This window comes from Phaethon lepturus, unplaced genomic scaffold, assembly GCF_000687285.1.
Source record: "Phaethon lepturus isolate BGI_N335 unplaced genomic scaffold, ASM68728v1 scaffold1093, whole genome shotgun sequence".
Taxonomy (NCBI): Eukaryota; Metazoa; Chordata; class Aves; order Phaethontiformes; family Phaethontidae; genus Phaethon; species Phaethon lepturus.
In genome coordinates this window covers 74,081-101,298 of record NW_010528169.1, presented here as the reverse complement: position 1 = coordinate 101,298, position 27,218 = coordinate 74,081, and the positions used below count along the sequence as shown (strand labels likewise).

General features: G+C 37.4%; 1 protein-coding gene across 1 annotated transcript in view; it reads right to left on the bottom strand.

The window, feature by feature from the left end:
• Window positions 1-2,051: 2,051 nt before the first annotated feature.
• Window positions 2,052-27,218, bottom strand: part of RIMBP2 (RIMS binding protein 2) — a gene marked incomplete at its 3' end in the record, with an annotated part of 42,575 nt that continues 17,408 nt past the window's right edge. The window contains exons 4-12 of the mRNA XM_010283577.1: window positions 27,143-27,193; window positions 21,060-21,264; window positions 14,937-15,088; window positions 11,908-11,984; window positions 10,862-10,971; window positions 9,636-10,445; window positions 5,208-5,359; window positions 4,358-4,825; window positions 2,052-2,201 (exon numbers count right to left, since the gene is read on the bottom strand). Coding sequence (XP_010281879.1) covers window positions 2,052-2,201; window positions 4,358-4,825; window positions 5,208-5,359; window positions 9,636-10,445; window positions 10,862-10,971; window positions 11,908-11,984; window positions 14,937-15,088; window positions 21,060-21,264; window positions 27,143-27,193 — 2,175 coding nt within the window. The remainder of the gene's footprint in view (window positions 2,202-4,357; window positions 4,826-5,207; window positions 5,360-9,635; window positions 10,446-10,861; window positions 10,972-11,907; window positions 11,985-14,936; window positions 15,089-21,059; window positions 21,265-27,142; window positions 27,194-27,218) is intronic.

Here is a 27,218-nt window from a genome sequence, read left to right as displayed (position 1 = left end):
CTTTGCAAGAAAGTCTAACTTTCTAAGTCTAAGTTCACAAAGAAAGTCTGATACTGCACCACTGTTTCAGAATTGTGACCCATGCCACGCTTCCCTGTGGGGCATTTTAAACTGGGGAGTTTAAAATAAGTATATCTTCCTACAAAATACAATGTGACAGACACAAGGATTTCCATTAGTAGCCATATCTAATGCTAATAAAAATCTTGATGAAAAAAACACTAATGTTACTTGCATTTGCTTGCAGTTTTTTACTCTTATCTATGGAGTAAGGCAAGTCAACTGACAGAAAGCCAAAGACCTTTGATAGGGAATCGCCATACAGAATACCACTTGCTTCTGGAAGATACCAGCAGCACATGAGCATTATAATGAAATTAGAAAACTAATAATTTCTTATGGAGAAAACCACCACAGGTTAGGTTTCTCCAATTTTCTTCAATTATTTCTTCACTAACAAACCAAGCAGTAAAAATTATCATCTTTAATAAACAATGAGCAGGTAAATACTAATACTAAATTAAATAATAAATGAACAATTAAACTACAAACAGGTATATCTCTGAAGCTATAAAATAAAAATTTAATAATCAATTTACACTTAACACACTGCAGCTGTTTTCCCAGGCATAATTTAACTGCTATTTCTCAAAGTGCATTTTTTGACATAGTGTTTTAAACCAATGAAGAATTCTTTCGGCCTTACATGAAAACCAAATTTGAAACCTAATCAGATCTGGAAATACTTGTAGCCAGAGAGATTTCAAATCTAGCTTTGAGGACATTCCTAGTACATAACAGAGCTTAATCTTTTTAGGCTTCAAGGAATATAACTTTCAGGGTTTCCCAGCCTTCCAATGTTCATATCCAAACCTTCCATTTTGTAGAGCTTGGTAAAGCAGACACACTCCAAACCACCCTTTAACGATCGGAGGTAGTAAGTCCACATGGAGCAGCAATTTTGTATTCACATGGTAGATAGCCCCAAGTTTATTTGCCAAGGTTAAATATGAAGAAGAAGAAAGAAATTGATCTTTGTCCCTTACAAACACTCTAAACTTTTTAGACTGGGCCTTCTTAATAAGGTCACTGGTCCTGCTAGAAAATCTTGGCCTCTTTGTGTCCAGCTTATAGATGTACACAAAGGTACAGATGCATCTCACCCAGAAGCACATTTTGTAAGCATAGTATGATTGCATGTATTCTAAAAATGGGAACCACTGTATGTGAAGATGGAACCAAATAAAATCTTGAAGTCATGTATTTAGAACACTGGAAATTTGGAGCAATGTTTATACATTTATAAAATGCTTGAACTTCTACAAAAACCAGAACCAAAATTCCAGAAAGTCTCAGAACCGGTAATAGAAGGAATGCCATTGCTTGGACCCTTCAACATGGGAGGTCAGATGTTTGGCTAATAGGATTATTTGACCATGCTAAGACATAAGAAAATATCTCTTTGCTAGAATTTACATCTCTCTTAAAAGTAATGTAATAGATTATGTTACATTTGTTTTCAGTGGGAGAAGACTAAAAGCTGTGCAGATGTGCAAAATTCTTCTGGCAACATCCTTCTATTCATTACAGCATGCCAAGTATATATGGTGTTGGTTTTCTGCTAATTAGGATTACAGGTTATGGCTTTTATGGAACACAAAATCCTTCCCCCTTTCCCTTTTTTCACAGCATGTTTTCATATGCGGTAGTTACACATCATAGAGAAAAAAGCCCAGAGCTCAAACATGACATTCCAGTTACATTTTCTATTTCAGTTTTTTCCAACTTCAATTTTTTTCAGTTTCCAGTGCTTAACACTGTTGCTTGGGATAACAATCTACAGATGCATGGTGCCAAGCACTCAGGTGCCATTAGACAGTGTTATGCTCCACTAATAGGACATTCACCTACTCTGCCACAATTTAGCTGCTTGTCTGTATAGTTTACCAATATGGCTACAAAAATCAGGTGGTGACCTGGATAGCCTGCTGAGCTTCATAAAATACTTGTTTCATGTCAGACACCTGACACAACAAGACCAGACTACTTACTTGCTTTCCAAGTTCTGACCCTTTCAGGAAATCATCAACTGAAGCCCCCCTTCTTTTGACATTAGGAGAGTCATAACCATCTTCTTCATCATCTGAGTTAGTGTACTGGGCTGCATTACTCCTTTCACTAAAAACACTCCTCCTCTCCATCTAACAAAGCAACAAAAAATGGAAAATTGTAAAGCAGATTTGTTCCTGCAACCAATGGAAGAAATGGTAAATATAAGGACTCAAGAATACAACATTTAAATACATTCATGGTTTAAAACAATGTTAGTTTCCCCTGACTGTAACCTTTCAGAAGTTTTCAAGAATTTTTTGCTTGTCACGTTACTCTTGCTGATAAACAGTTATATGCTTTTATGTGACCATCAATTCATCTGCTGCCTTTCTTCCTGGTACCACTTATGTAAAAATTCTCATTATTCTACAGTCAAAGGCTGCTATAACAAAGACACTAACTTCCCCTTGGCAGAGGATTAGCAGAAGACCTAGCCGCTAACAGCATTTTTGACCTCAGTACAAAAAAAAGCTATAGAATTAGACTTCATGCCCTTCCTCTGCTCTGAGGTAACTCTTACCCTCAGCTACTGAATTCTGCTGCTTACTCTTACAATAACCATCAGTCATCTAACAGGCTGGATGAAGGGCAGGGAGAAGACACAGCTGCTTCTGCAGCAGCCTACCACAAGGCAAGAATTTCTATTACTGAGGACTAAACATGACAAATATCATTGGCAGAATTTGATTTAATTTAGAGTGAATCCATCTGCAAATTCCTGTCCAGATCCCCGAATTAAACATTTCAAGCACTACTAGAATTAATGTAATTAAACATGGTTCACAGCATATGCTATGGCAGCAATTTTCAAAACTAGAAAAAGTATTTCATTTCCTTTTCCCTATATGGTTGTTAAACCAGCTTTCACCTCAGAGTGCCAAAGAAACTAATTGCCTTTTCTCCCTCTATTACATTTATTCCAGTTTGCTTTATTTATAAAGCAAAGTGAGAAATATACACATGCATATATATGCATTTAACCAGACCTTCTCAATCCAGAATTATTCAGCTTCCCAAAAGCTGTATCATCACCCACTGGCTCAATTCTGTCCCAAAACAGGGACAGTCAATAAATTGGGGCTGTTAAAACATGTGTGAACTGTCAAAATTAATGGAGTTATTCTGGTGATACAATACGAGACAAAAGACTGGACATAACTGATGACTACCAGATGAAGGACCAAGACAATATAAGAAAAAATGACACTGGAGCTTGAGACAAGTAACAGACAGTTGTGAGCAGCTTCTGATGAGAACGTAATGGCGCATGGCACTGGGAGTATTTAAATATTGTATACTTGGGTAGGAAAACCAGAGCATGTTGTCAAGATATATCCGCATCAGCTATGCTGACCCAAGAGCCTCAAATATGGGATTTGAATTAAGTAGCAAACATCTGAGTCACTACAGCAGCCATGGGTCATAATGGTTTCAAAACCAGGGAGTCTCCTTTGCACAGTGATGCTTCTAGCAGCTACAAAAGGAGCTGTAATGAAAAGTTTTCACATGGCAGCTATGTTGAAGCATTTGTAAACATCTCTGAAGGTATGGCACTGAGAAAAGGACACTCTTGAGGAGCAAATATGTGAAATTGCCTGTGGATCCATGACAGCATACAAAATAGTGCTTTACTTGCATCTACACTGCTATTTGCTATTTTGAAAAAGCAGAGGGTTTTAGAATACAAACATGCCTCTTATTGACTGCTGGTTAGATTCCCTTGTAGAAATGAGACTGTCCTCATTTTGTAAACTGTCAAAAAGATTAGCTCTCACAGTAAGTCTGCTTAGGACTTTTGTCTATCTCCTTATTTCCAGATCCGTTTTTAAACTGCCCTTTATTGTTTTGGTCTCTTTCAAAGTATTTCAGTAGTAGGTTGACTTCCCTCACATAGGCACAAACCTCCCTTTTTTGACTTCTGCAGGATCCAAGCACAAACTTTGATGATTACTTCCACACACACCCCACACCCCTGAAGTAAGGCTCTGCATTTTTGGAGACAACATTTCTAGTGTTATGGGGTTTCTGTGCTGATCAAAGGCTGATTAATACTCTTTATGGTTACAAGCATATTTGTGGAAGATGGCACAGAATTTTAGCACACTGCTTTTTCTCAAACTACATCATCAGGGTTTAGGAATTATTAGCTGCTCCTTAAAGCACACAATGAAAAAATTCCTTGATGAAAAGTGCGACAATGAATAAAGCCAGCCCAAAAAAGCCTTAAGAAAAAGTTTGCTTTTACCCTATTGCTCTCTGCAACTCGTTGTGCAGCTTCTCTTGCCATGGCTTTTGCGACAGTATTTGGGACAGGTGTGCCTTGAGGTTGAGGGAGTATTCGGTTAGGCGATGGAGACCTCCTCCCCTGAAGCGGGCTGTGAAAATTAGGGGAAGGTGGCTCAAGCATGTGTCCATGAACAGGGGATGCCGAACGAGTCTGTTCCCATGACTCATCCATTTTTAAATGTGGACCTAAATGTTCTTCTTTGGTTTCTGGGGCTCCGGCACTTGCTAATGGCTTAGATTTGAGAGCAGTTCTGGGGTGAGGGGTTGGAGGCACCAGTAGGTCAGATGGTATGGCAGCAACAGAAGAGTCCACTGATTCCCCTTGTGCAGAGAGTGTTCGAACTGTAATTTCCTTTGCTTCCAAGCTCCTTAGGCTCATTAGCTCCACCAATGTGTTCTCTGCTGTTGGAAAGATCACCTCCGCCACCTGAGTACACAAACAAGCAACTTACTAGCATGAAGACATCTGTTTTCCTCCCCTCAACCCCACTAGAGTACAACCTTCAAAGTCTTAACATGGAGTGAATTATTGCCAACACAGAATGGGCTGCAAGAGCATACATTAGGGCTCCACACCAACTGGCACCAGTTATCTTTAATCCTTTCAACACATTTGTCCAAAAGCTTAAGTGCTTAAAGAAAGGAAGCTAACGAGCAAGTTATGCAGAAACGAAAGAATAGATTCTACTGAAAACTGAGAAAACCCTGCACGCATTCAAAGTGCTGTCACATGTTTATCATTGCCTTTACCTGTTAGTTGAAATTCAGCTAATGTAGATGGTCACTATAATGCTAGAAGGGGAACTCACCCGTTGACCTTTCACGTAAACACCATAGCCTTTGACACTGGCACCGTGGGAGGTCCCTGTTGCTGTCAGAGTTGGTGGTTTCCAGGACACCTGTATGGTTGCTGGGCTGGATCCAGCCCGTACAGTAACATCTTGAGGTGGAGCTGGAGGACCTAAGACAGACAACACTACTCACCCTTGAGCCTTAGATCAGAATTATGTACATCAACTGATATACTTGCAGGCTGGAAACTACAGATCTCAAAGCATGTTGTTTTTTTTTTTAAGAAAACAAAATATATGTGTTGCAGTTGTTATGTAAAAACAGAAGCACATATTCAGCAGGTCATGGAACCAGGAACTAACCCTCAGCTTACAGCCAGTAACTAAGCTGCATTTCTTTGCTAGATGGTCTGTACTTGCAACTTGCTCTGGACCTATTTTTATCCTTCCAGGCTGCATAACTGGTATTTACCCTGAATGCAGAAGATCTTAACAGAAAAATGCAGGGAGAAAAAGGCCCAGGAGGGCATTTAGTGGAAAACTCCTGCAGGTGACAGCAAATTACTTTTTGGTATATATCTCTGCACTGAATGCACACCCCATACTCTGAAATCACTTTCAAATTCTGCCTCTCTGGACTATCAGTGGCTCCAGGTTACAATTTATGGGCCAGAAGCACATTGACAATAATGTGCAATGTGGACTGCAAGCCAAAACTTTAACCTTTTCAACCAGCAGCACACTGGTTTAAAGGACTCGAAGTCTTTTCTCTGCACTGAAGAAAAAACTATGCCTACTAACCTTTTAAGGCATTTACAGTATGTTAGTGTAATAGCACATCAAGTACATTCTTAATTAAAAGACGTTATTAACGTACTATAAATAGCTCTACTTTGGACAGAAAGCCAAAGTAAAAATATCATAGAGATGATTAGTTCATGAATATTTCAGGCATCCTGTTGTGCTAATTTAACAGTCAAACCCTGAGAAGTGTTTCATGCTAAAACATTTCAGAAGCAGGGTTCAGCTGCAGCCATCTCTGGGTAACAACTGGGAGAATACAAACCTTGGTTGCTGTGATTTTGCTTTTGCCAGTGAACCAAACACAACCAATTTCTGTTCGTCTAACAAATAAGCTACAAATATTTTAACTTTGTGTATTTGTTGCTACCAAACAGATCATGATACAAGTGTATGTATCACACAAGCCTCAGCCTCCAGATATGCTGGCAAACTGTCAATGCATTTCAGTAGTTTTGCTGTCACTGAATTTCTTCCTCTAGTGCATGTGGAAATGAAATTATGGTCATGTTGAGGACACTACAGGCACAACATGAATTTTTCACCTATACCATCCCTTGCACCTCTAATGTACTTCTAACTTGCAAGGCCAAAGTATGCAAGCTGACCTAATACTATTCCTGGCCAAGATGTAGCTTTTTATTTAGGATTGAATTTAAGCTTCCCTGACCAACCTATTTTATTGACAGCCAGCACTCCCAATCCAGCAAAGCTCCTCAGTTAACAAGAAAGAATGTATCTTCTCTAGTCCAGTACCTTGTCTACGACAATGACATTTACCTTCTCCTGCAGGAGAAATCCCTTTTCCTCCATTCTCCTAAAACCAAACAAACCCCAGAGTCTTATCTTGACCTTCATAGGGTGTAACAGAGAGAGCTCTAATAAACTGTAATGCCCAAGGCTTAGTATGGTTTCTATTTTCCCCCATCATTAAATGGGATATTACTCTTGATGACTCTTGGTGGTCTTGGTCATCAACATAAATGTTTGTTTCAGAATTCTGCTAAAGTTTGGTCTTCATGAATTTATTACCTAAATTAGCTCAAAACCCGTAACAGTCCCATTGGTCCTGATCCTGTGCATACTTATGTCTAGTTTAGATCTGAACACCCAAAAGAGAACTACTTCTGTTTTAACTTAAGCAATTCTAATGCTTTGATGAATCAAGAAGAAGAGTTCAATTGCTCAGCTACTAGAGAGCTATCACGCAACTTTTGTCCAACAGGAAGCAATGTGTTTTCAAGTATAAATCATGCAAAACATGATATATCTATGCAAAGAGAAAAATCAAAAGGTGACCTCTAATTGTCTTGTACTTGTCATGCATCTGCTCTCTCAAGTTTTGAAATGTAAGCAGTTATCTCATTTTTGCTTAACATATTCCTAAAAAAACCCCTGAGATTCATACAGTGTGAAAATTTTAAAATATTCACCGATCCATACTCTCTTTTTGGTATAAGTGGCTGACGTTGTCCTTTTCTATAAAGGTATCACTGACCCCACTAGTAAAGAGCAGAGCTTCTCAGCTTCAAATAAAGCAAGCACATATATTCAATTGTAAACATTACTGAAGCCCTTAGAAAAATGTCAGTACAAATGTTAGCAGCTGCCTGTGGCCAGTTATGTTGCAGTTCATGCTGCACTGTCTGCTAAACCGGACATTCACCGCAATTAAAGGTTTATGTGACATCACTCACCCCATGCATCTTCTAGAGAAGCCCAATAACAAAAAGATGCCCTTCACACAGAGTACCTGTATTACTCTCTCAGCATAGTTTACACTCATCTTTGAAACATGTCCCTTACAATGTAGATCAATTGAAGGTATTTGAGTTGGAAAAATAATCCAGACTCTAAGAGAAAAAAACGTCATATTACAGACGCTTTCTCTATTTTTCTTCTTTTAACTGTAGTTTGGAAGAAGAGAGATGTGATTACTTGAAGCCAATAATATTTGCAAGAGAAAAACATGACACACTATGATATTAACTCCCATTGCCGACTGATTTCATGGGCATCATTATCTCTTTGTTTCAATGACTTTTGAAATACAAGCATCAGCTTCTAATCACTTCAACAGCTGCTATTTTATTTTGCTATATAATAGTGAAAAGTTGATGTGTTTTTGTAAAAATGCTCTTTGAAATGAAGTGGTGGGAAAGATTCTGGGATCTCTGGATTTAAAAGCAGAGGCTTTGCTGCATTTTAGCTCCTCAACAGAGAGCCGCTCATTTATAGCTTTAGCATACTTCAGCAACTAGAGGGAGATAGAGCATGTTAAGTGTTTGGCCTGAAAAAACCTCGCTCTAAAGGCTTTTCCCAAATAACAAGTCAACAGATATAATAATTTCAATAATTCTAATAATCTAATAATAAAGCCACCATCTATGCAGTATCTGCCAACTCCCACAGAACATACACAAAGATTAAAATGCCTTCCCCTCCTAGCAGATTCTATAATAGCACTACCACTTATCTCACTGAAATAATTTAAGACAAAAGAGTAAATGCCTGGATTGAGGACATTTTTACTGAAACTATAAATCAACAGCATCAAAACCAGTAGATATATAAGCTCAAATCCCTCTCTGCTTAACCAGCATTACTATCCTGCATGTCTCCTTACATACAAGTCATGCAAGCCAAGGAAGAGACCAGAACTAATTTCTGCCCCTTTGCTAGAATCAAATCCCAGCAGGGAGTCAATTAAGCCATAGCACAGTACATGCCATTGAGATTTCACTCGCCAGGAGTCACTTGTACTTGACTGTCCCTGCTTCAGAGGCATTCAGTGCTCTGCAAGTCTGAATATATAAGAAGTCTTCTAATTGTCCCTAATTAGATGACCTTGGTTATATGGATCTATAAGGAAAGATGTTAAAACTTTCCAGGTTTTAACATACATGCCATACATGCCCAAAATTGTAACTTAAATGCACTACATTATTTCAGCTCTAGTTTTCAACATTACTTCACTGTTCTTAAATACTGGGAAATTACTGGTAACACTTATCATCATTCCTAATGTAAAAGCAAGGAGGGAAAAAACCTCAGGCTTGCCAAAACATGACCAATTTGTTATCTTTACAAATTCAAATTGTACAATGTGATTGCAACTTCACAACCAAAATGCATTCACATCCCCTAAGTGACTGTGTGGTCCTCTAAGATGTCTGTGCTGTTTTTCATTACAGAAAAGGGCTGGATCATCCCTGCAAAAACTGCTTTAAGACACACAACTAACATACAAATAAAATGTCAGAAGTAATAACTGTTTTTTAACCAGTGTTGTTCGCACCGATGAAAATAGATTACTACCAGAAATATTATAACTGGACAATTTAAATACAAATGGAGATTAATCTGATGAAAATATGATTTTCATAAAAAGCATGTGATCTATGATGATGATAAGCATGGCTTCCCCTTGTTTATCTCCCAGAAATGCTTCAGTCCTTACCCAGGAACAAAGAAGAGAATAAGGCAGGACAGGAATTAGTTTTAGATACCATAAAGCAATCTAATAATCCTCAGCCTGCTCAGGAATGTGACAGGGATTACAGCATAAAGATGAAGGTTAGATTAATTTATCTAGAATTTTCAGAGAAACTGGAGAGTTTTGGGGTAGGGAGAAAACTATCAAACCTGCTGGCAATGTAGAAAATTCCACAAAGGCTTCCTTTTTTTCTCGTTGTTCCAGGGGAAGCTGCCAGGGCATCTGATGGGGCTTTGCCATGACCTTCACCTTGTAGGCCATATTGGGCTTCAAATTAAAAAAATGGTACTTGTAGCTAGCAGCCTTGACAATGTCAAATTCTTCTTCATTAAGAAAGATCACGTGGCTGTAATTACTATTTGTAGGGAGCCAGGACAGCTCAGCAGAAATCTGGGTGATATTATCCACTTTAAGATTAGAGGGGGCTACTATGACATCCTTCCCAACTAACAAAGTGCACTGCAGTTCATCGGAGTTACCCTTGTTTGTAATGCTCTGAATTGATATTCGGTATGTACAAGTAGAAATGTTAAGCTTTTCTATAAGAGCTTTCGTTCTGCTTCCCAAGGCTATGTTCATCCGTACTTCTTTGTCAACCAGAACATTGTAGCTGCTAATGGTTCCCCATCCAGGTGGCACTACCGGTGGGTCCCAGCCCACAATGACACTTTTGGCTAGTTGTTTAATAAGGGTGATTTTTCTAGGATAAGGCACAATGTCTTCTCCAATTTCATCAATGTTCACATCCAGAGTCCCTGCGCCATTGCTGATTACGCTAGAGTCTATGTGAGTTGGTGGACTTATCTCCAAGAGATCTCCTTCCAAAGTAGGACCTGAATGGTTGATAAAATTCTGATCTGTTTCACTGCTTAACGTGCTTGATAACCGTGTCTCATTGTCTTGAACAAAATCCACAAAATTTGAAGGGACCAGTCCTCTTTGTCCATCTAGAAGTTCCCCTAGTGAGAAAGAACAATGCCATTAAAATCCTGGAAGGAGCATACCTCTTGCATGCCTTGCAAGTGGACAAGGTAAGGAAGAAGATAAAAGTGAAAACTGTACATAAACAACATCCACAGTTTTGAGAATGTAAATGTTCAGCAAGGCCAAAACCAGAACTGCCAATAAGCTTTCTTGTCAACTTAAATCTTGCCAATAGGAAGAGCTGACAATATAAAATATCTTATAATTAGCTATGCCTGCAAGGAGCCCCTTTGCCGGTACAGGAACTCTGTTAATTAACACAATGATGATAGGGGTAAATTTAGCAAATGCTTTGGTAGTAGATGAAGGAAAGAATTAGGAGCATGTTTGGCAGATGAACTGATTTGAATCTGCATGAATTAGCATGAATTCAGAGATTAAAAAAAAATACCTTCATAAAAGCCATCTTCATCCATATCTCCATACACATAAAGGTACTTTCCTGCCGTAAGGGGGAGCTCTGCTTCTGGATTTTCATTTGGTCCATCAAAAGGGTTGTAACTGCAGTGGAGTACAGATGGAAAACGTGTGTTCACTTATAACCCCCACACATCTGAACACTAATCAGAAAAAGGTGCACAGTTCTAAGGCTGCACAGGAAGGTAATTCCTCAGTTAAGTCTTTTCACTTACCTTCTGAAACATACATTTTGAGTGAAATCTAGGTGAATTTTTTGTTGTGAACTGTATCACAACAGGCTGCCATGAAACCTAACCTCTTTGCTTAAGCGCTATACACTTAAACCCACATCATTTTCTGTGGAATTTATTTACACGTCTCACATAGGTCTCTCTGAATACCCTGGACAAAATAATCTTAAATTTTTTAGGTCAATTAAAAAGAACTCACTTGTAGGGGTCTTTTCCTGTCCCCATATTCCATTTATTTTGTATGGCAGTCTTTTACACAAGTTTACTAACTTCAACAGAGACAAGTTAAATAAAAACAAAACCAGGAAGTTACAGCTGAAACAAGCTATTCATAAGTAAAAATTTCTTATAAAGTATTTAAACCCATACCCATCCTGAAAGAAATTTTCATCCATAGAAATTTTTATCATGATAGTACTTTATATCTGAAATTTTCATGTGCAAAGTAAAGATGCAAGGAACTTTTAAATCTTTCTTGCATTGATGAAAAAGCAATTTATAAGAACACATTGAGACATCCTCTATAAAGTAGGAGGTACACATTCTCATCTTATTTAGACATTGAAGGCTAGAAATACAATGGTGGGTAAAAGAAACATGCCATGTTAAACTTTATCTGACAATTAAAGCACATGGAAATGGCACCATTTTGCAGCCAATGCAAACAGAAAAGGGGTCTGATATCCCTAACATTCGTTCTGGGTAATAATTGAGTGCATGAATAGAAGTGAAGTAAAACCAAATGTTGAACATAGCAAACATACATAGAATGAGCTGGTTTTATTACCTATAACGGGCGATGCAAAGATGGACTTTCCCAGAATATCTCTGCTTTGAGGTATTGGAATTATGATCATTATCCATCTGTAGAGGAGGAAAAAAAAAAAAGACCATGTGATTTCAAAAAGATGTATGCACTGTTTTCCTGACAGGTGATATAAATCAAGAGCGAACATGCAACATTTAAAAAAAAAATGTATGAAATTCTAACATGGAATAGAACTGGTTAATTCTACTTAGAACAGCTTAGGCTAAAAAAGAATTGCAATTCAGATTGTAACAAGGCAAAGAAATTAAGCTAATTCCTTGACATCTTGCTAGAGAGTCAGATCACCTGTCTGAGACTGAATGTTGGTTTTCCTCAAAAGCTTGCGAAATTGACAAAGCACCATTAGATTGGTGCTTTGGCGTTTGTTCAGTGGAGATGGCTGAAAGAGAGGTAGTATTGACCACACACCATTTCCTTTCATGCTGCTGACTAAAGAAACAGGCACCACTTAACCACACCAGGCTCGCTGACCACCTCACCCACCTGACTAACCTTTTACAAAAGTCTTTGTTAAAGTACAATAAAGTCAGTTACTCCAAGATGACCTGTTGTAAGTGATATGCCCAGTGTTTCTGGGCATAGTACAGCTATATGATCACACAGACAACCTAGGGTGAAACTCTAATATTTTAATTGGAAAACAATAGTAGAAACCCAATGCCAGTGACTGCATACTTAAGACAAATGCTGAGTTTTAGAGCTGGTGCAAGTGTTGACTTCCAACATTTGGAACAATGAGTATCTTATACCCCCTTGCCAACCCCAATCCACAGCAGCAGCACCTGTTGAATTCCACTAACTGAAAGAAACAATACATTTCCTCTGAATTTAACATCATATTCAATTCAATTCTGCAAAGCCACACATTAATTCCATTATAAATCTGGTCTACAAAACCTGGAGATTAAATTGTAGTGCTGAATCAACACAGACTCCACCTACTTTAGCTGCACTAGATATCTCACTGGTAAAATAGTAATTCTTTCTGTTATGCTTTGAGCCTAGTAGAATCTGAAAAGTGAGAGATGCACTTCCTTCTTCCACTTATTTTACAGATCGCTGTGCACCATTTTAGGAGAAAAACTCAGCTTGAGAGAACTTTAATTAAGGTAGAAATACTAGTTTTAACAGTGGGATCAAATAAGATAAGTCATCCTAAAGTTGACCGAAATTTTACAATCTGGGCAGAGTGAATATTGAACTGCAACTTTCAGGCCTAAACTGGTCCCTGGCTTGGTTCCCAGTATGGAACAAAAGTGCACCAGAAAAATATTGAGTCATGTCACTTTTTGTCTGAATTAACTCTGAAGAGGTGGTTTAGCTTGTTGAGTTAGCATAACACTACTCTGCCAACGCTCCATTTCCAGTGAGGAGGACAACAGTAGTCAGCTAAAAGGTGTTCTTCCCCTGTGTAGCATTTGGGGATGCAGGCAAATTTTCAAAGGTTATCATGCTGATACCTTTTTATGGGCATGTTACAAAGCTCATAACTAACCAAATAATGCTTATTCTAGAAGACTTTGCTACTAATAACAATGAGGGAAGCTGCAGATATATTTTTGCAGAGTATCATTTTTTTATTTCAGACTTCACAGCATTATGTTCCATTTTTAGATAGTATTCTTACACTCTTCCCCTGGGTCTGGATACCTCTAAAAAAGAATGAAGCTTCATTTCTGTGAGCTTGCATAATGTAAGCACATATCTCATAATTACACCCTAGAAGGCACACAACGAACAATTCTGCGGAAGAGGGCTTGACATTCTCAGTGAGAGATAACTCAAAAATAATAGAAAAAGGGAATTAAATTTGACGTGAACTTCTTCTGCTCCTTGCTGTTAGTTCTGCTTCCCTAAGTCTTGTTGCTAACCTGCTTTTTCTGGTTTGACTACTTCAGGCTGATATTTCTGTGGCCCCTTCAAAAAGCAGTGAATGTTACCACTTCTCAGTAATGCTGCTACGTATAAATATACACATATATTTATTTGTGGATAATCCGTAGATATGTCCATGGAATTCCTACTATACAAGAATCTACTATTTTGTTGAATATCCTACATGATACTCAGGCTTGCGATCCGTTTTAAAACATTTTGACTATATAAACTTTTACAGGTTCAGCAGCAATGAATATAAAATAGAGAGAAAATATGCGCACAGTTTCAATTTATTTACTTTTGTAAAGATTAAGAATGGGATTCAGGACTGTAAGGCAAGGGGTAAAATGTAAAGATCCTTTCCTCATGGCTTCCATAAAGTTTTCAAAATGTGTCCTGTACCTACTTACATTTAACATTTGTCCTAAATATCAACAACCAACTTGCTATGGCACCTTTGTAAAGCTCTTCTGAGCTTCCCATTGGCTTTCTACTAGAGTTCTACTGAAAACCAGAAAACCTTTCTAAGAAAGGAAGAAGAGAACCTTTCAAAAGTACAATTAAATACAAGCTGTAAAGGTGAATGGTGGAAGAGTTTAGTGACAACATCCTGCAACTTTCAATTCCAGGTTACAGGCTCAAAATCAGTTTAGGAGAGTGTGCTGGAAACTGCTATTTAGGGGTTACAATTATCAGCCTAGTTGTAGAGAGAAGATTCATATGTCATGAAAACCAGGCAAAGAACAAGTCCTGCAGAATGAGCTACTTCTTTGTCAGAGCATATCTGCCTGGACAGGGCACTGCATGGGATTTCTCTTCTATTTGCCCAGGCTGTATCAAAGTCACACATTTTGGTAGATACAATAAAATAATAAACCCGCATAACATAGACATATGCCAAAACAGACACAGACAGAAATTCTGACTGAGGTTTTCACAGAAACTCTCAGTTAAATTCCTACTGGTCATGTTCCCAAGTTGTCTCAAAATGAGAACATTTATCTCTTGGCTTTTTAAAAGCAGGTGGATCAATTTGCATCGGTCCCCTGGAGAAGAGGAGTCTTGGCCCCATAACATACATGTTCAGTAACAAATTTAGAGAGACTCACGTCTGAATCAAATCGGCATCTTGGGGTACCAGATCTTGACTTGGACAGGAAGGTAGGTTTGACAGACAACTGTTCTGGTTTGTCTCCAGATATTTGAAGGGGTCTTATAAACTCTGAAATCACACAACGACTTCCAGAAGGACTTTCATGACCTGTCAGTAAACAAAACACACATGAGAATATGTAATTGTTCTCAAGCAAAAGCACTGCCAACTAATAAGCAGCAGTGAGTTATTTCCTTCTCCTGCTAGAAAACATTCTAGAGAAATACTAAGGTAGGTAGACTCAGAGCATAAAAGTAGCTAAGCCTAGTAGTTCCCAGCCTTTCAGTAAATTACATGTCAACAATATGTAATGGAACATAATGTAGAAAATGAAGGTATTTTAATAAAAAAAAAAACGCACCAAAGTTAGTGTTTCCCCTAATGAAAAAGAAGTCCACCTTTGTTCTGAGCACTTTGATATCTTTGGAGAAGTTTTCTAACACGCTGTTTAAATACCCAGTACTAAAAAGCTGCTGTTGGAACCCTTCTATCTTTTGGGGACTTTGCCATATACTGGAAAGTAGAATCAAGCTGTGCATTTATATTCTAAGAAAGCAACTGAAATGCTACTAATTTAGTTGCCAGGATATTCACTTTGAAATGAAGGGAAGTGGTTTGGCTTTTTGCAGGGCAGCAAGTTCCAAGAGCACCAGTTTCATATTTTTTAAGAGCTCCTCATTAACACCGGTACTAAAACACACAATTTGATCACAGTGCCATCCCTCCAGTTTCTAAAAATAGAAGACATAGGCTATGGAAAAGGAAGAGTTTCCAGAAATGCTTTTTGAATATTTATATCGTACTTTTTAAAAGCACTTAAAAATAAAAAGGAAAAGACAGTTTATACAGCACATTTGAAGGACCTAAGGAGGCAGCCTTACAAGAGGCTGAACACTCTAATCTCCTATTAGAGAATGAAGAAATTCTTCGCTATAGGGGTGGTGAGACAGTGGAACAGGTTGCCCAAAGAAATTGTGGATGCCCCATCCCTGGAAGTGTTCAAGGCCAGGTCGGATGAGGCTTTGAGCAATCTGGTCTAGTGGAAGGTGTCCCTACCCATGGCAGGGGGGTTGGAAAAAGATGACCTTTAAGGTCCCTTCCAACCCAAACTGTTCTATGATTCTATTGGCTCAAGTGAAAACCAGGTCTAATGGTGAGGGGAGACAATTAAAAAGAACAACTTCATCAAGGTTGCAAGAGAGACTAATAAAATGTAATATGAAATACTTCTACATTTTTTCTCCTTTTCTGTTAGTTTACTCCCCAATCCACATGAAAACAAGCAGGAAATTGTAAACTGAGCCTAATTATACTTGCAGCATCAGCAGAAGTTACAGCAAAGCACAGAGTCTAGGGCAGTGCTGACACAACCAGATATCCAGAGTGCCTTCTCCTTTCTCTCTCTCATTAACATAATAAGCCTATGCTCTGATTTTTCAGACCCTGGATATGTGTAGGCTCAGCATTTCCTCTCCAGTTCTGCCCGAAGTCTGAACAGCAGTGTTTTACTACTGAATTGCAAGCTTCCCAGACACACATCACCAGGAATCATCAGTGGAACCTCTTTATTCATATTGCAGAGGAGAATAAGCTCCAAAAACATATAATCAGAGAGTTTTTCTGCTGTGCTCCTTAGTCCAATATGATTAATTTTCTCTGCATCACTGTAATTTACAGCAGGACAGCTTAAGCATATTGACAGCAGGGAAATATACAAGTCATCATACAAAAGATTTAATTACAACGAGCCCGCTTACAGCAATCCCCAGGCTGGGAAAGGGCACATTTTTTATTCTTGGAACCTTTCTCACATATATAACAGGAAAGCCATCCCCGTTCAAAAACCTTTAGCCAATTTAGCTCCTTCTGTTACTGTTAATGTGCTTGCCATACCAGCCTGTCAGCACCAAGTGTATAAATAATTGGTCCAACTGTGATTATTCATTCAAAGGAAACTGCTGTTTGGTCTCATACCTCCTGGATTTTTCAGGCTTTGTTTTTAAATTGATTGCACTACATACAAAACGTGGAGAAAGATTCTTGGACAATACAGTCCTTGCTTTGCATACATATAGGATGATACCCAGGATAGGAACACAAGAGACATCAATTAGCAAGAACTCCAGGAATATCAAGACGCTGGAAGATATTCAACTGTCTTATTTTTTCCACTTGTAAAACAGGGTACATAAAATTTGTCTTGAGTCCTTAAAACGTAGGAGAGAAAACTGTGTAGTAGCTGCAACTGCATCATGTGACTGGACACATCTATGGCTCCAGGTGGTGCTAATAACTGGGTACAGCCTACTTGGATACCTCACTTCCCATCAGAGTAATTCTATACCCATATCCATCAATGTATGTGAAAATGCAGCTTCTGCCAAAAATCTACCTATGCAAAATGGATCTGTCTTCCTAACTGGACTTATTGCTGCCTTCAGTGTCCTCTGTTTCTCTATTCATTTGGCTGTTTGTGCAATGTAACATCTCCGTGCTCAATAAAATCTGCACTGAGTGCCATCAACTCGTGTCTCTTTATGAAAGTGTGTGGAATAACAGAAGCAGATCCTCTAAGGCTCTTTCCCATGCTGTGGGACTGGTTTTATCTGGGACCACAATGTGATATATTTCTTAAAGCAGCTTAAAAACTACTGCATTTTCAAGGTATTCTAATATCTGCAATAAATTGTGAAGAACGGGATTTTGGGCAACCCATATCATACAACATTAGCAGTTAGCTCCTGTGTATTCTGTTGCCAAAAAACAAAAGAGTTTTTTAAAAGGTCATCGGATGCTTAAACAATATATGTAAATCCATGCTGATTCTATGTATGCAGAGCCACAGCTGGATTAAAAAAAATAAACACAAGCATCATCAAGCAATGCCTTTGCAAAAAGCAAAACTGAGATTCACTGTGCATGAAGCACATCCTCCTGAAATCTCTGGATCTCTGTAATCTCCTGATAATTTCTGTAAAGGATGTCTGCTTTTGCAGATGGTGAATACATAAGTACAGACAAAAATGGCTGTATTTAAAAGTTGGCCTAAGTTTATCTCCAAAATAAGAAACAATTTCAAACTGCCTTCTCTTGTTCATCCAAAGCAGTTTCACTGATGTCCCTGCGCTTGAACAACAGAACGTGGAGGAATCAGACCTATAAAGACTGTTTTGTAACTTGTTACCTCACTGGAAAGTAAGGGAAAAAAATGCACTTTTCCTTTTATATTTGCACTCCGGAAAAAAATAAGAGTTAAAAATGAAAAATACATGAGGTCAGTTCACAAGAACGTGCAGCAGCTTCTAAAAACATCTCTTTTTCTCTCTAAATACTAGAGAAGAACCTTATAAAGCCACAGGGTTTTTTCCCCATAAAGTCTCATAAAATCCATATACCCTCAAAATGGCCTTCATTTTCCCACAACTGGCCAGTATCTGTTAAGGAATTCTGAAGAATGCCCTTTCAAGGAAAGAGGCCAGGAAGAGCACCTGACTTAGTATCTCAGCAGAGTTAAAGCTGGCCATACTTGTAGTACAGTTAAACCCTCCGTTTTATTTATTGGAACTGCTGATTCATTATGGACTACCTAAATTATCTATAAAGGCCATTTAAATGAGCCTTTTATCTGATGAATAACAAATCTTAGGGCTTCTGTATTGATTGTGACATTATTATATGTTTAGAGTGAACTTTTTACGCTCTAATCTATTCTGGCTAGGTTTATTTCATTTCCTGATACATTCAAACATCACCAATTAAGGCAAAGCAGCTGGTCATGAACTGATCTCATTTCCGTCATTTGCTTTGATTTGAAAGCTGTCCTTGTGTTCCCTCTTGTGCTCTTTCTTCCTCACACATAATAAAAATAATTACACTTGTGGTTTGAAGAACTTGCTGTAGCATTACCATCATTATTGTGAACTGGTTGATTTAAATAATTAGAAATCCTGCCCACTTGCTGAAACATTACTTTATTGTTATCAGTGCATTCATACTAAGAACGACTACTATCCAAGGATTTCTGATGTTTATACATCAGTGCTGCAGGCCCTGAATTCTAAGTTGCATAAAAATCAAGAAGTTATGAGAAAAGGTTTACAGAGCAAGGCCCTTAAATTACTTCAGTACAACCTACCTGTGTTTTCTGTGCTTTTAGTCCACGAGTTCTTAGAAGACTTCTGCTTGTTATGTATTAAAGTTTTTTTTAAAAGCTGTTTCCATTATATTTCAAGAATAAATATAAGTTAGTTTGAAGAGTTTGACCGAGGACCTCAAAAAGGTTTGATTTTTATTTGAGGATTGGGGCCTATTTAGATCAATTCCAGAGATACAGACTGGAACTTCACGAGCTGCCTAAAGGACATTTCAGCACCTAATTACCTTCCTTTAAAACTAATTGTTGCTTTGAAAATCCTGTCCTTAAGAGACATGAGGAGCTAATCCTGTAAGGAATTTTCTACTAAATTCTTATGGCTATCAGGTAATGCCTTCTGAATTCCTGATTTAACGCACTCAGGTAAGTCTGGCAGCTCCAGAAAAGCCTGTAAACTAATATACACCACAGTGGGCACGACTGCAAACAGCTCGAATTTTATGTTAAAAAAACCAAGGCATACAAAGTACAAAGTTACTGAAGTGAAATGAAAGAAGGATGTCACCTTGGTTCCTTTCGACTTGGTTTCACATTGAGTTTAGCACCCTTCAGTGAAAGTAACTGCTCATCTGTAATGATAGGGAAATTATTTGTGATTTCTAGGCCCTATGCCTCAGAATTTTTCTAGAAGCTTAGGAAGATGAAATTAAAAAAAAAAGTAAAGACTATTGACTATAGATGACTATCTCATTTTTCCAGTTCCTCTTCATACTTACTTTAGAACAACATAGGGGGAATTTGTAAGTAATAGAAAAAACCTGACAAGTGTTCCTTTGCAGAACAAGTAGTTAAAGTCATTGTAGCATGGGTGAGCTGGTGAGCACATTGCCCAGCCTTGATAACAACATAGTTAGAATACACAATCTAGCATGTGATTTACATGCAAGATACTTTCAAGTGTCCTCAGGTAACCTCTTGTCTTGATCTTTTAAATTTTCTTATTAATAAATAATTGTTAACAATGTTGTGTAGTTAGGAAAAGCAGTTGCCTCTGGCAAAAGTTCAACACAGATCTTGTAAAAACACACACTGTGTTGAAGATACTAGGCACTGTAAGTGTAAGAACACCAATACAGATATAATTTTTTTTGTTTACATTCTCCAAGTCAACAATATTTTTCTTGTGACTTGTCTGTTTCTGAAATACCTGGCAGTTATATGTTCAAATACTATTTTAAACACAGTTAAAAATTGAAACACACCTTTCCACGGTTTAGTAAGCAACTGTAGATATTATCCCTATTCAGGTCTGTTAAAATACATCCCATGAAACTCCTTGCCAATCAAAATCTCTTTTCGACACAATTTTTGTTTTTGCAGAGTGTTTGCTTCCATTGACATTTTTTAAAATGTTTTACTTTCAAGTTTTTACAGAGAAGTGCATATTTTCTGTTGAACAAATGCAACTAAACCAAACACATTTTCAAGTTTGTCAAAATATTCTACTCAGTTTTCCCATTTTCTACCCAGCTCTATTTACAAGTTTCTTTTATGTAATGGCTAATGCAGTATGGGGGTCTCTCTGCTTTCTTTCCCCATGAACTGCTACTTCAACAAGATATCAGACCAACTCCTGTTCCTGAAACAGTGAAGGTTTTACAGCAAAGCCGGTATATGCAGACAGCCTTTCTTCTTCCAAGAGAAGTAGATATTTACATAAGGAAGACATCATTTTAACACTGAATAGGTTTCTCATCACTACACCCAACAACAATTAGAGAGCATTCTGCTCACAGCATTGCCTGAATAAAACTCAAAAAACCTCAGTGAAGGCTTAAGAGATACTCTGAAATTTAAACAAGTGACAAAACAGGAACAGGAGCAAATTCTATCCTCCATTTGTACAAACTCTATTTACATCATTGAGTTGCGTCTTAAAACCTACAGGGCAGAACAAATACCTACAAATAAAATGCTGGTCCTTACCTTTGCCTATAGAAGTGGCTATTCCATTCATTAACTGGGACAGAGATTTACCGGGAGAACCAGGGATATCTGAGGATGCCACCGAGTTACTGCTCAGGAGATCAATCTTTCCTGCTTGCTGTCGAAACTTCTCCAGTTCTCTGGACAAGAGGTTAAATTGTTCGCTCTGTGTCCGGCATTTCTCCTCTAGCTCTCGGACCTTGGCCTGCACAAGCAAGACATAACACAGACATTTGACCGAGATCAGAGCGAGCTATGACTGCGTCACTTTTTTCTTAAGTACCACTTTTTTCTTAAGTCACTATCTTACGTGCCAGGATAGGCAAACTATTTGGGATAAACAGGCCCACAGTCACACTCTTCTCCCCCTAAATTCTCACACATATTTAGAATGAAACTTTTTAGTAGCCCTGTAATATTGAGGTAAGTACTCCTTTCATCCCCAATTTCCGAAGTGGAAATTCCTCATCATATTTTTTTCGCAGTGCTAAAAAAATCTCTGCCAGGAACATTTCCAAACCTATCCTACAGCTTTGTGACTTCTACACACATCTGAACATCACTTTTGTGTGCTTTTCCAACTTTTTCTAAAACTCAGGTATATTTCTGAGGTTTGCCTATCCTCAGCTATTAAGTTGAAGCCTCCTGAATTGTTAGATTAACATTGATGCATTAAAAAACACCGCAACTCCCCCCCCGCCCCGCTGTGGTTCATGCAGAATGTGGGCCTATCTACTGGCTCAATTCCCTTTCAAAAATAATGCTCCTCACCATAGGTGCCAAACCACACACCAATCTCCGCCAAGCGGAGATTGTTTGTAAGCTTATGAGAAGTACCAAAATGTCATTGTTGGCAAACATTTTTGTTTTAATTTTGAGGTACCAGGCTTTAATAACAAAACAGAATTTAGAAGATAACCTTCTGTGCTGACTTGGGAAATTTGCCTACATACATTTTATGAATCCTTGATGTGAAAAAATGGATGAGGTGATTGAAAGGAAAGATTACCTGGCTGAAAGAAATGACAAAGGGCATGGGAATTCAGGAGCTCTTCTACAACTTTAATTCAAAAAATATATGAGAGTAGCAAAGACACTAAAGCATGAAAAAACCCTTTTATCCAAATATGTACATTCACTGTACCATCTAAATTCAGGACATAATAATGTTTTCAATATAAAGCATTTAAATTTCAATCTGCATTTATAAACAGACTGTATATCTGTTTGCATACACTGTCATAGGGGTAAACAGTTGGTCTGTACTCTGAAAACGTGCTAGAGAAAGACTGTCATCTGAGGCTTAGGGAGCACTTGTGGCTCATGCTGTGACCCAAACACTGCAGGCAGAAGTAGCTCAACAGGGGCAGTAATAGGCTACTACAGGAAAAGCTAATACATTATATTCTAATCTGATGCTTTATGATGAACTAACATCACTTTCGTTCATTAAAAATCCCTTTATATTATATGCCTGCTTAAACAACTGTACTAATAAAGGAAGTCTGGATATCAATTATATTCATTCAACTGTACTAAAGGTTTCTTTTTCTTGAAATAGAAAAATGTTCTCAATTCATAGAAGAAAAACTGCACATATTACATATGAAGAAAGCGACATACATTACATACCACCTACACAAAGATCTTAGCACAGCTTAAGAAATAGAACACTTACAGTCCCCAGAAGAACACAAAAATCCAAATTTCCCACTGCAGAAGGTGGTACTGTTTGTTCCTTTTTTGTAACAAATGCATTTTTAAAGATACAGTACATTTTGAGGGTATAATTTCTTTGTATTCATAAAACACAAATTAATTTAGTTCTGCTAAAAGATGTCTCAGGGTATGTATCTGCATGATTATGAAACAGAAAACAGTAAGATACAGAGACATTGTGGGAGTTTTACACAAACATTAAATGCTTTGATTTTTGTTTTTTCCCTTTCATCTTTTCACTGGTTTTGAGCAACCAAAATGTGAGCCTTTGCTACTTGTTATTTTGCTGCATGAGTAAGGCTTTTATGTACAATTCCAAAAGAACATTAAACAAACAAAGTAGTAAAGTGGTTTGGGTTTTTAGATCGCCTCTTTCCAATGGAAAGTTTAAGGATGAGCTATTCAACTCTCTAAGAATATATACTGACCTTTCCACATGCAGTTATGGAAACTAGCATAAAATAAAAAATAAAAACATCATCATCCAGAACCCAACAAGATGCTCAGTCTGCCTTAAAAAATACTTAAAAAAAAATATTGATCTAGTGTACTATTATTATTTATTAATTTAAAAATTATTTGCATTCACTATATGCTGCCTTTGACTTTTCTTTCAAGTATCTAGAATCTTCATTTTCAAGTTGTTCTCTCACAACAATATGAAGCCTGGAATTAAAATGCCTTTACTACTTTTTTTTTTAAAATCAAGATTATAAAGTCAGGAGTGAGCACAAAACTGGTACCATATAAAGAAAAAATTGCCAAAATATCCATAATAGTACTAACAGGAGGCATCCCCAGACCCATTTTTGTTTCTTGACTTCAGGCAGCTGCGTGGTTCATTGTTGGCCAGCCAGACCCACCTCACTGTAGAAAATCTACATATTCATTTATGTCACTGCAGAGTGAGGTGTGTTGTTACACTCAGAAGTACTGAATTTTTGTTCTGTATCATGGTTCTGCCCATATAGCCTATCCTAATAATGATGGCACAAAAGTGCCAAGTCTACCAGATCTCCCTAAAACTGGATCTGCCTATAGCAGTGGTTGTATGAAAAGACATTCTCTACTGCAGACCATATTGAAAGTATTTCACTTAGGACTTGCCAAGTTTCTCATACAATAGATGGTGCTAGTTCTAAAACTTAAACAGCTTCTTAAATTGAAAATGAAGTAGACTTCGTCCATTACAAGACAGATACTGTTCACACGAGACACAGATGATGATGAGCAACTTTCCAAGTGGACAGGTTTGAATTCAGACTAGTAATTAGCTCACATATTCTGCTACGGAGATACCATTTCATAGTTTAATTGTTTAGTAGCAGCAATGGCTTTCAGCAGGTGGCTCAAGAAATCAACTTCAGGTGAAAATACCATATAAAAATATCTTTATATTAATAAACAAACACTCTGAATTCAGACAAAATCCACACAGCCAGAAAGCTACAAACTTGAGGAGACTACCAAACCATTCTTACTGGGCATGCTCGTAAGAAATACACTTTCAAAAACAGTATATGAGTTCTCATTAAATCATGCCATATTTGAAGATTAATCTCCAGTAGAAAAAATTGATTTTGGTGATGTGGTATTAGGCCAATAAATGCCAAGCATGCTTGCATAACAATGGTTCTAGCACACATCCCATGCAAGGTTAGGCAGGACTACTGTACTCATTTGAAAGGGAAAAGTGCAGGATTCAGGACACAGAAAGGAGAATTTATGCCCTAAAATACCTGCATGCTGTCCAAGGTGTTCTGGATGAAGTGCAAAGCAATAAATTCCAAACAAGACACAGTAAACAAGGAGATGTGAAATAAACAAAGAAATAAAACCAGTTTTGAACACTTTTTTTTTTTACATTTCAAAGCAAAATATATTAGAACAGTTAACACGTGTTAAAACATGCATTAACACAAACCACGCTATAGAATGTTTCAGAAATCAATACCACTGCTGGTCTTAAATTGCAAAAGGCAGATTAAATAAAATGCTAAAAATTAATGGGCTTAAGGCAATAAAAAGCAAAAGCTTAGGAAACCTAGACAGCAAACTGGAGGTCGCAGACAAAATCAGCTAATAGGAATTTAGATTAGCTTGACAGGGGTAAGTAATCACTTGCCTGCCTTGTTTCTACGTAAGTGTTCCTGCATCATATACTTTCCACCAGGCATTAAACAATTTAATGTTATGTTCTTAAAGGCAAAACAAGCTAAACCAAACTTAATATATGTGATGATAATGAAAGCATATGAGTAAAACACTTTCTGTGGGAATATTAACTTTTAGATATATAAATAAATAACTAAAAAAAAAATTAAAGATGATCAATGCACCAGAAAAAACACCTTACATCAATGTATGACCAGTAAGTACACAGACAGAAGAACTACTGTGAGAAGGTAAAAAGACTAGAAACGTTGACAACGCACTTTCTATAATCAATCTATGGTATCGCATGTTCTTTATGATATGCATGGTATATTAAGACTTAATAACCATTTAATGCATTTTCCACAGACGGAAAAACTAGCTTAGTAGTTACCAGCCAAACCTATTTTGCATAAAAAAATGAAGAACAAAAAAGAACAGAAGGAAACTTGGATGCAGTTAACATGCTACTTACTTGTGCATCTATTTTTCCTGACACTTTACCTTACCCAAGTACATCAAACAATATGATTGGAACTTAAAGAATCTGTTGAGCCTAGTTTTGAAAAAGTGGGGAGGAATTGTTTGCTTTTAGGAACCTTCTTATTGGACTTCTAATTTCTCCTACATTTTGTTGTCATTTGTCCTACTTTGCACAACATTGTGGGTCAGATGGCATTTCTAAACAGCAGACAGCAAAGGGAATAAAAGGCTTTGTCAGCACTAGGCAGATATTCAAGTGTATTAATTTATTTCAACTCTCCTTTGATTTTTTTGTGTTTTCATATGTAATTTAACCATAACTGTATGTATCCATTATGAAGGTTGCATTATTGTAAGAGTCACAGTTTAAAATCTCAAAAAATTTCACTCCAGCCTAAGACAGGTTTTGCAAACCTTGCCCTATTCCAACTAAAACTGACAGCAAAGTCTGTGGTTTTTGAATGGGAGCAAGAATTTGCTCCTATTCTTCATGTCACTTCTATACAAGACACAAACAATGCTGTATCCTTAAGCACAGAAAACTGAATTACTAGATTTTTTCTTTAGGGTTAATGACTTGAAATGTGATGCAAAGTCCATAAACACAACTACTAACAAATTTACAAGAAATGCCCCACGCCAAGGTCATAACTGAGCAATTGCTAAGGAATTTTTCGATGTATCTTTATGGATGATGTCAGTATGTGCAGGCATTTATTGCCTTAAAAGTTAGCAAATCAGATAATCTGAATCATCTCTCAAAACTTAATTTATTTAACCGTGTTTACTTATTAAATCAAATATTCACTGGCAAATTCTAAAAACATATTGCAGCATAGTTGGGAAATGCTAAGAAAGGCCCCTGCTGGTGATACAGAGCAACAGGATTAGAGGCAATGGACATGGGTAGCATCCAGAGAACAAATCTGACAGGATACAAGAATAAATTTTTTTCACAATTAAAGTGCTCAAAGACTGGAAGAGACCACCTATGGAGGTTGTTGTATTTCCATTCCCAGAGATATTTAAAAATGGACTGAGCAAAGCCTTGAGCAGCCTACAGTAATTTTAAAGACAGCCTTTCTTTGAGCAGGGAGTTGGACCAGATAGCCAGAGGTACCTTCCAAACAGAATTATTCTATGTTTCTAATTAAAAATTTGAATATGCTTCCGGCGCCCTTCATTTTCAAATGTTCAATTTAAGACTATCTTGAAAAGATCTAGTTTTCCAATAAAAAGAATGAAGTGTTCTCTCTCTAGCACATCCTTTGAAAGTTTTTTGAAGTATCCAAAGTCTGTCATTAGGTTTAAAAATTTTGGCTCTTTAACATGTTGCTTTATATTTACTTGACAGTATTTAATTAGGAACCCTAGGTAACTGATTGGTATTTGCAGCTATATTTCCAGCCTGAACTGTAATAATTCTTACAAGTAATCACTTGCGTTCTATGTATCTGATAGTATTTTACAAAAAGAAAAAAAAAAGGTATCAAAATTTCCATTCTATGCAGTGAGAAATTGAGGTACACACATCACTTCCAACAGCTCAACTTAATGCACTCCTACCTGAATGATAATCATTAAAAGATGTAATTACATTAGAAGAGAAAAAAGCCTTTATTTGCCTACATATTATTTGAAACTTTCAAAAGCAATGATACTGTAAAGTTATCTTACTCAGAATGGAACATCCACAAGCAAAGGTAACACAAAGGATATATTCTTACCTCTAGCAACTGAACTGCTCCTTCATGTTCCTTCTTAGCTTCAACCTGAGCCTTGTTTTTATAATTAAGAGAAGGG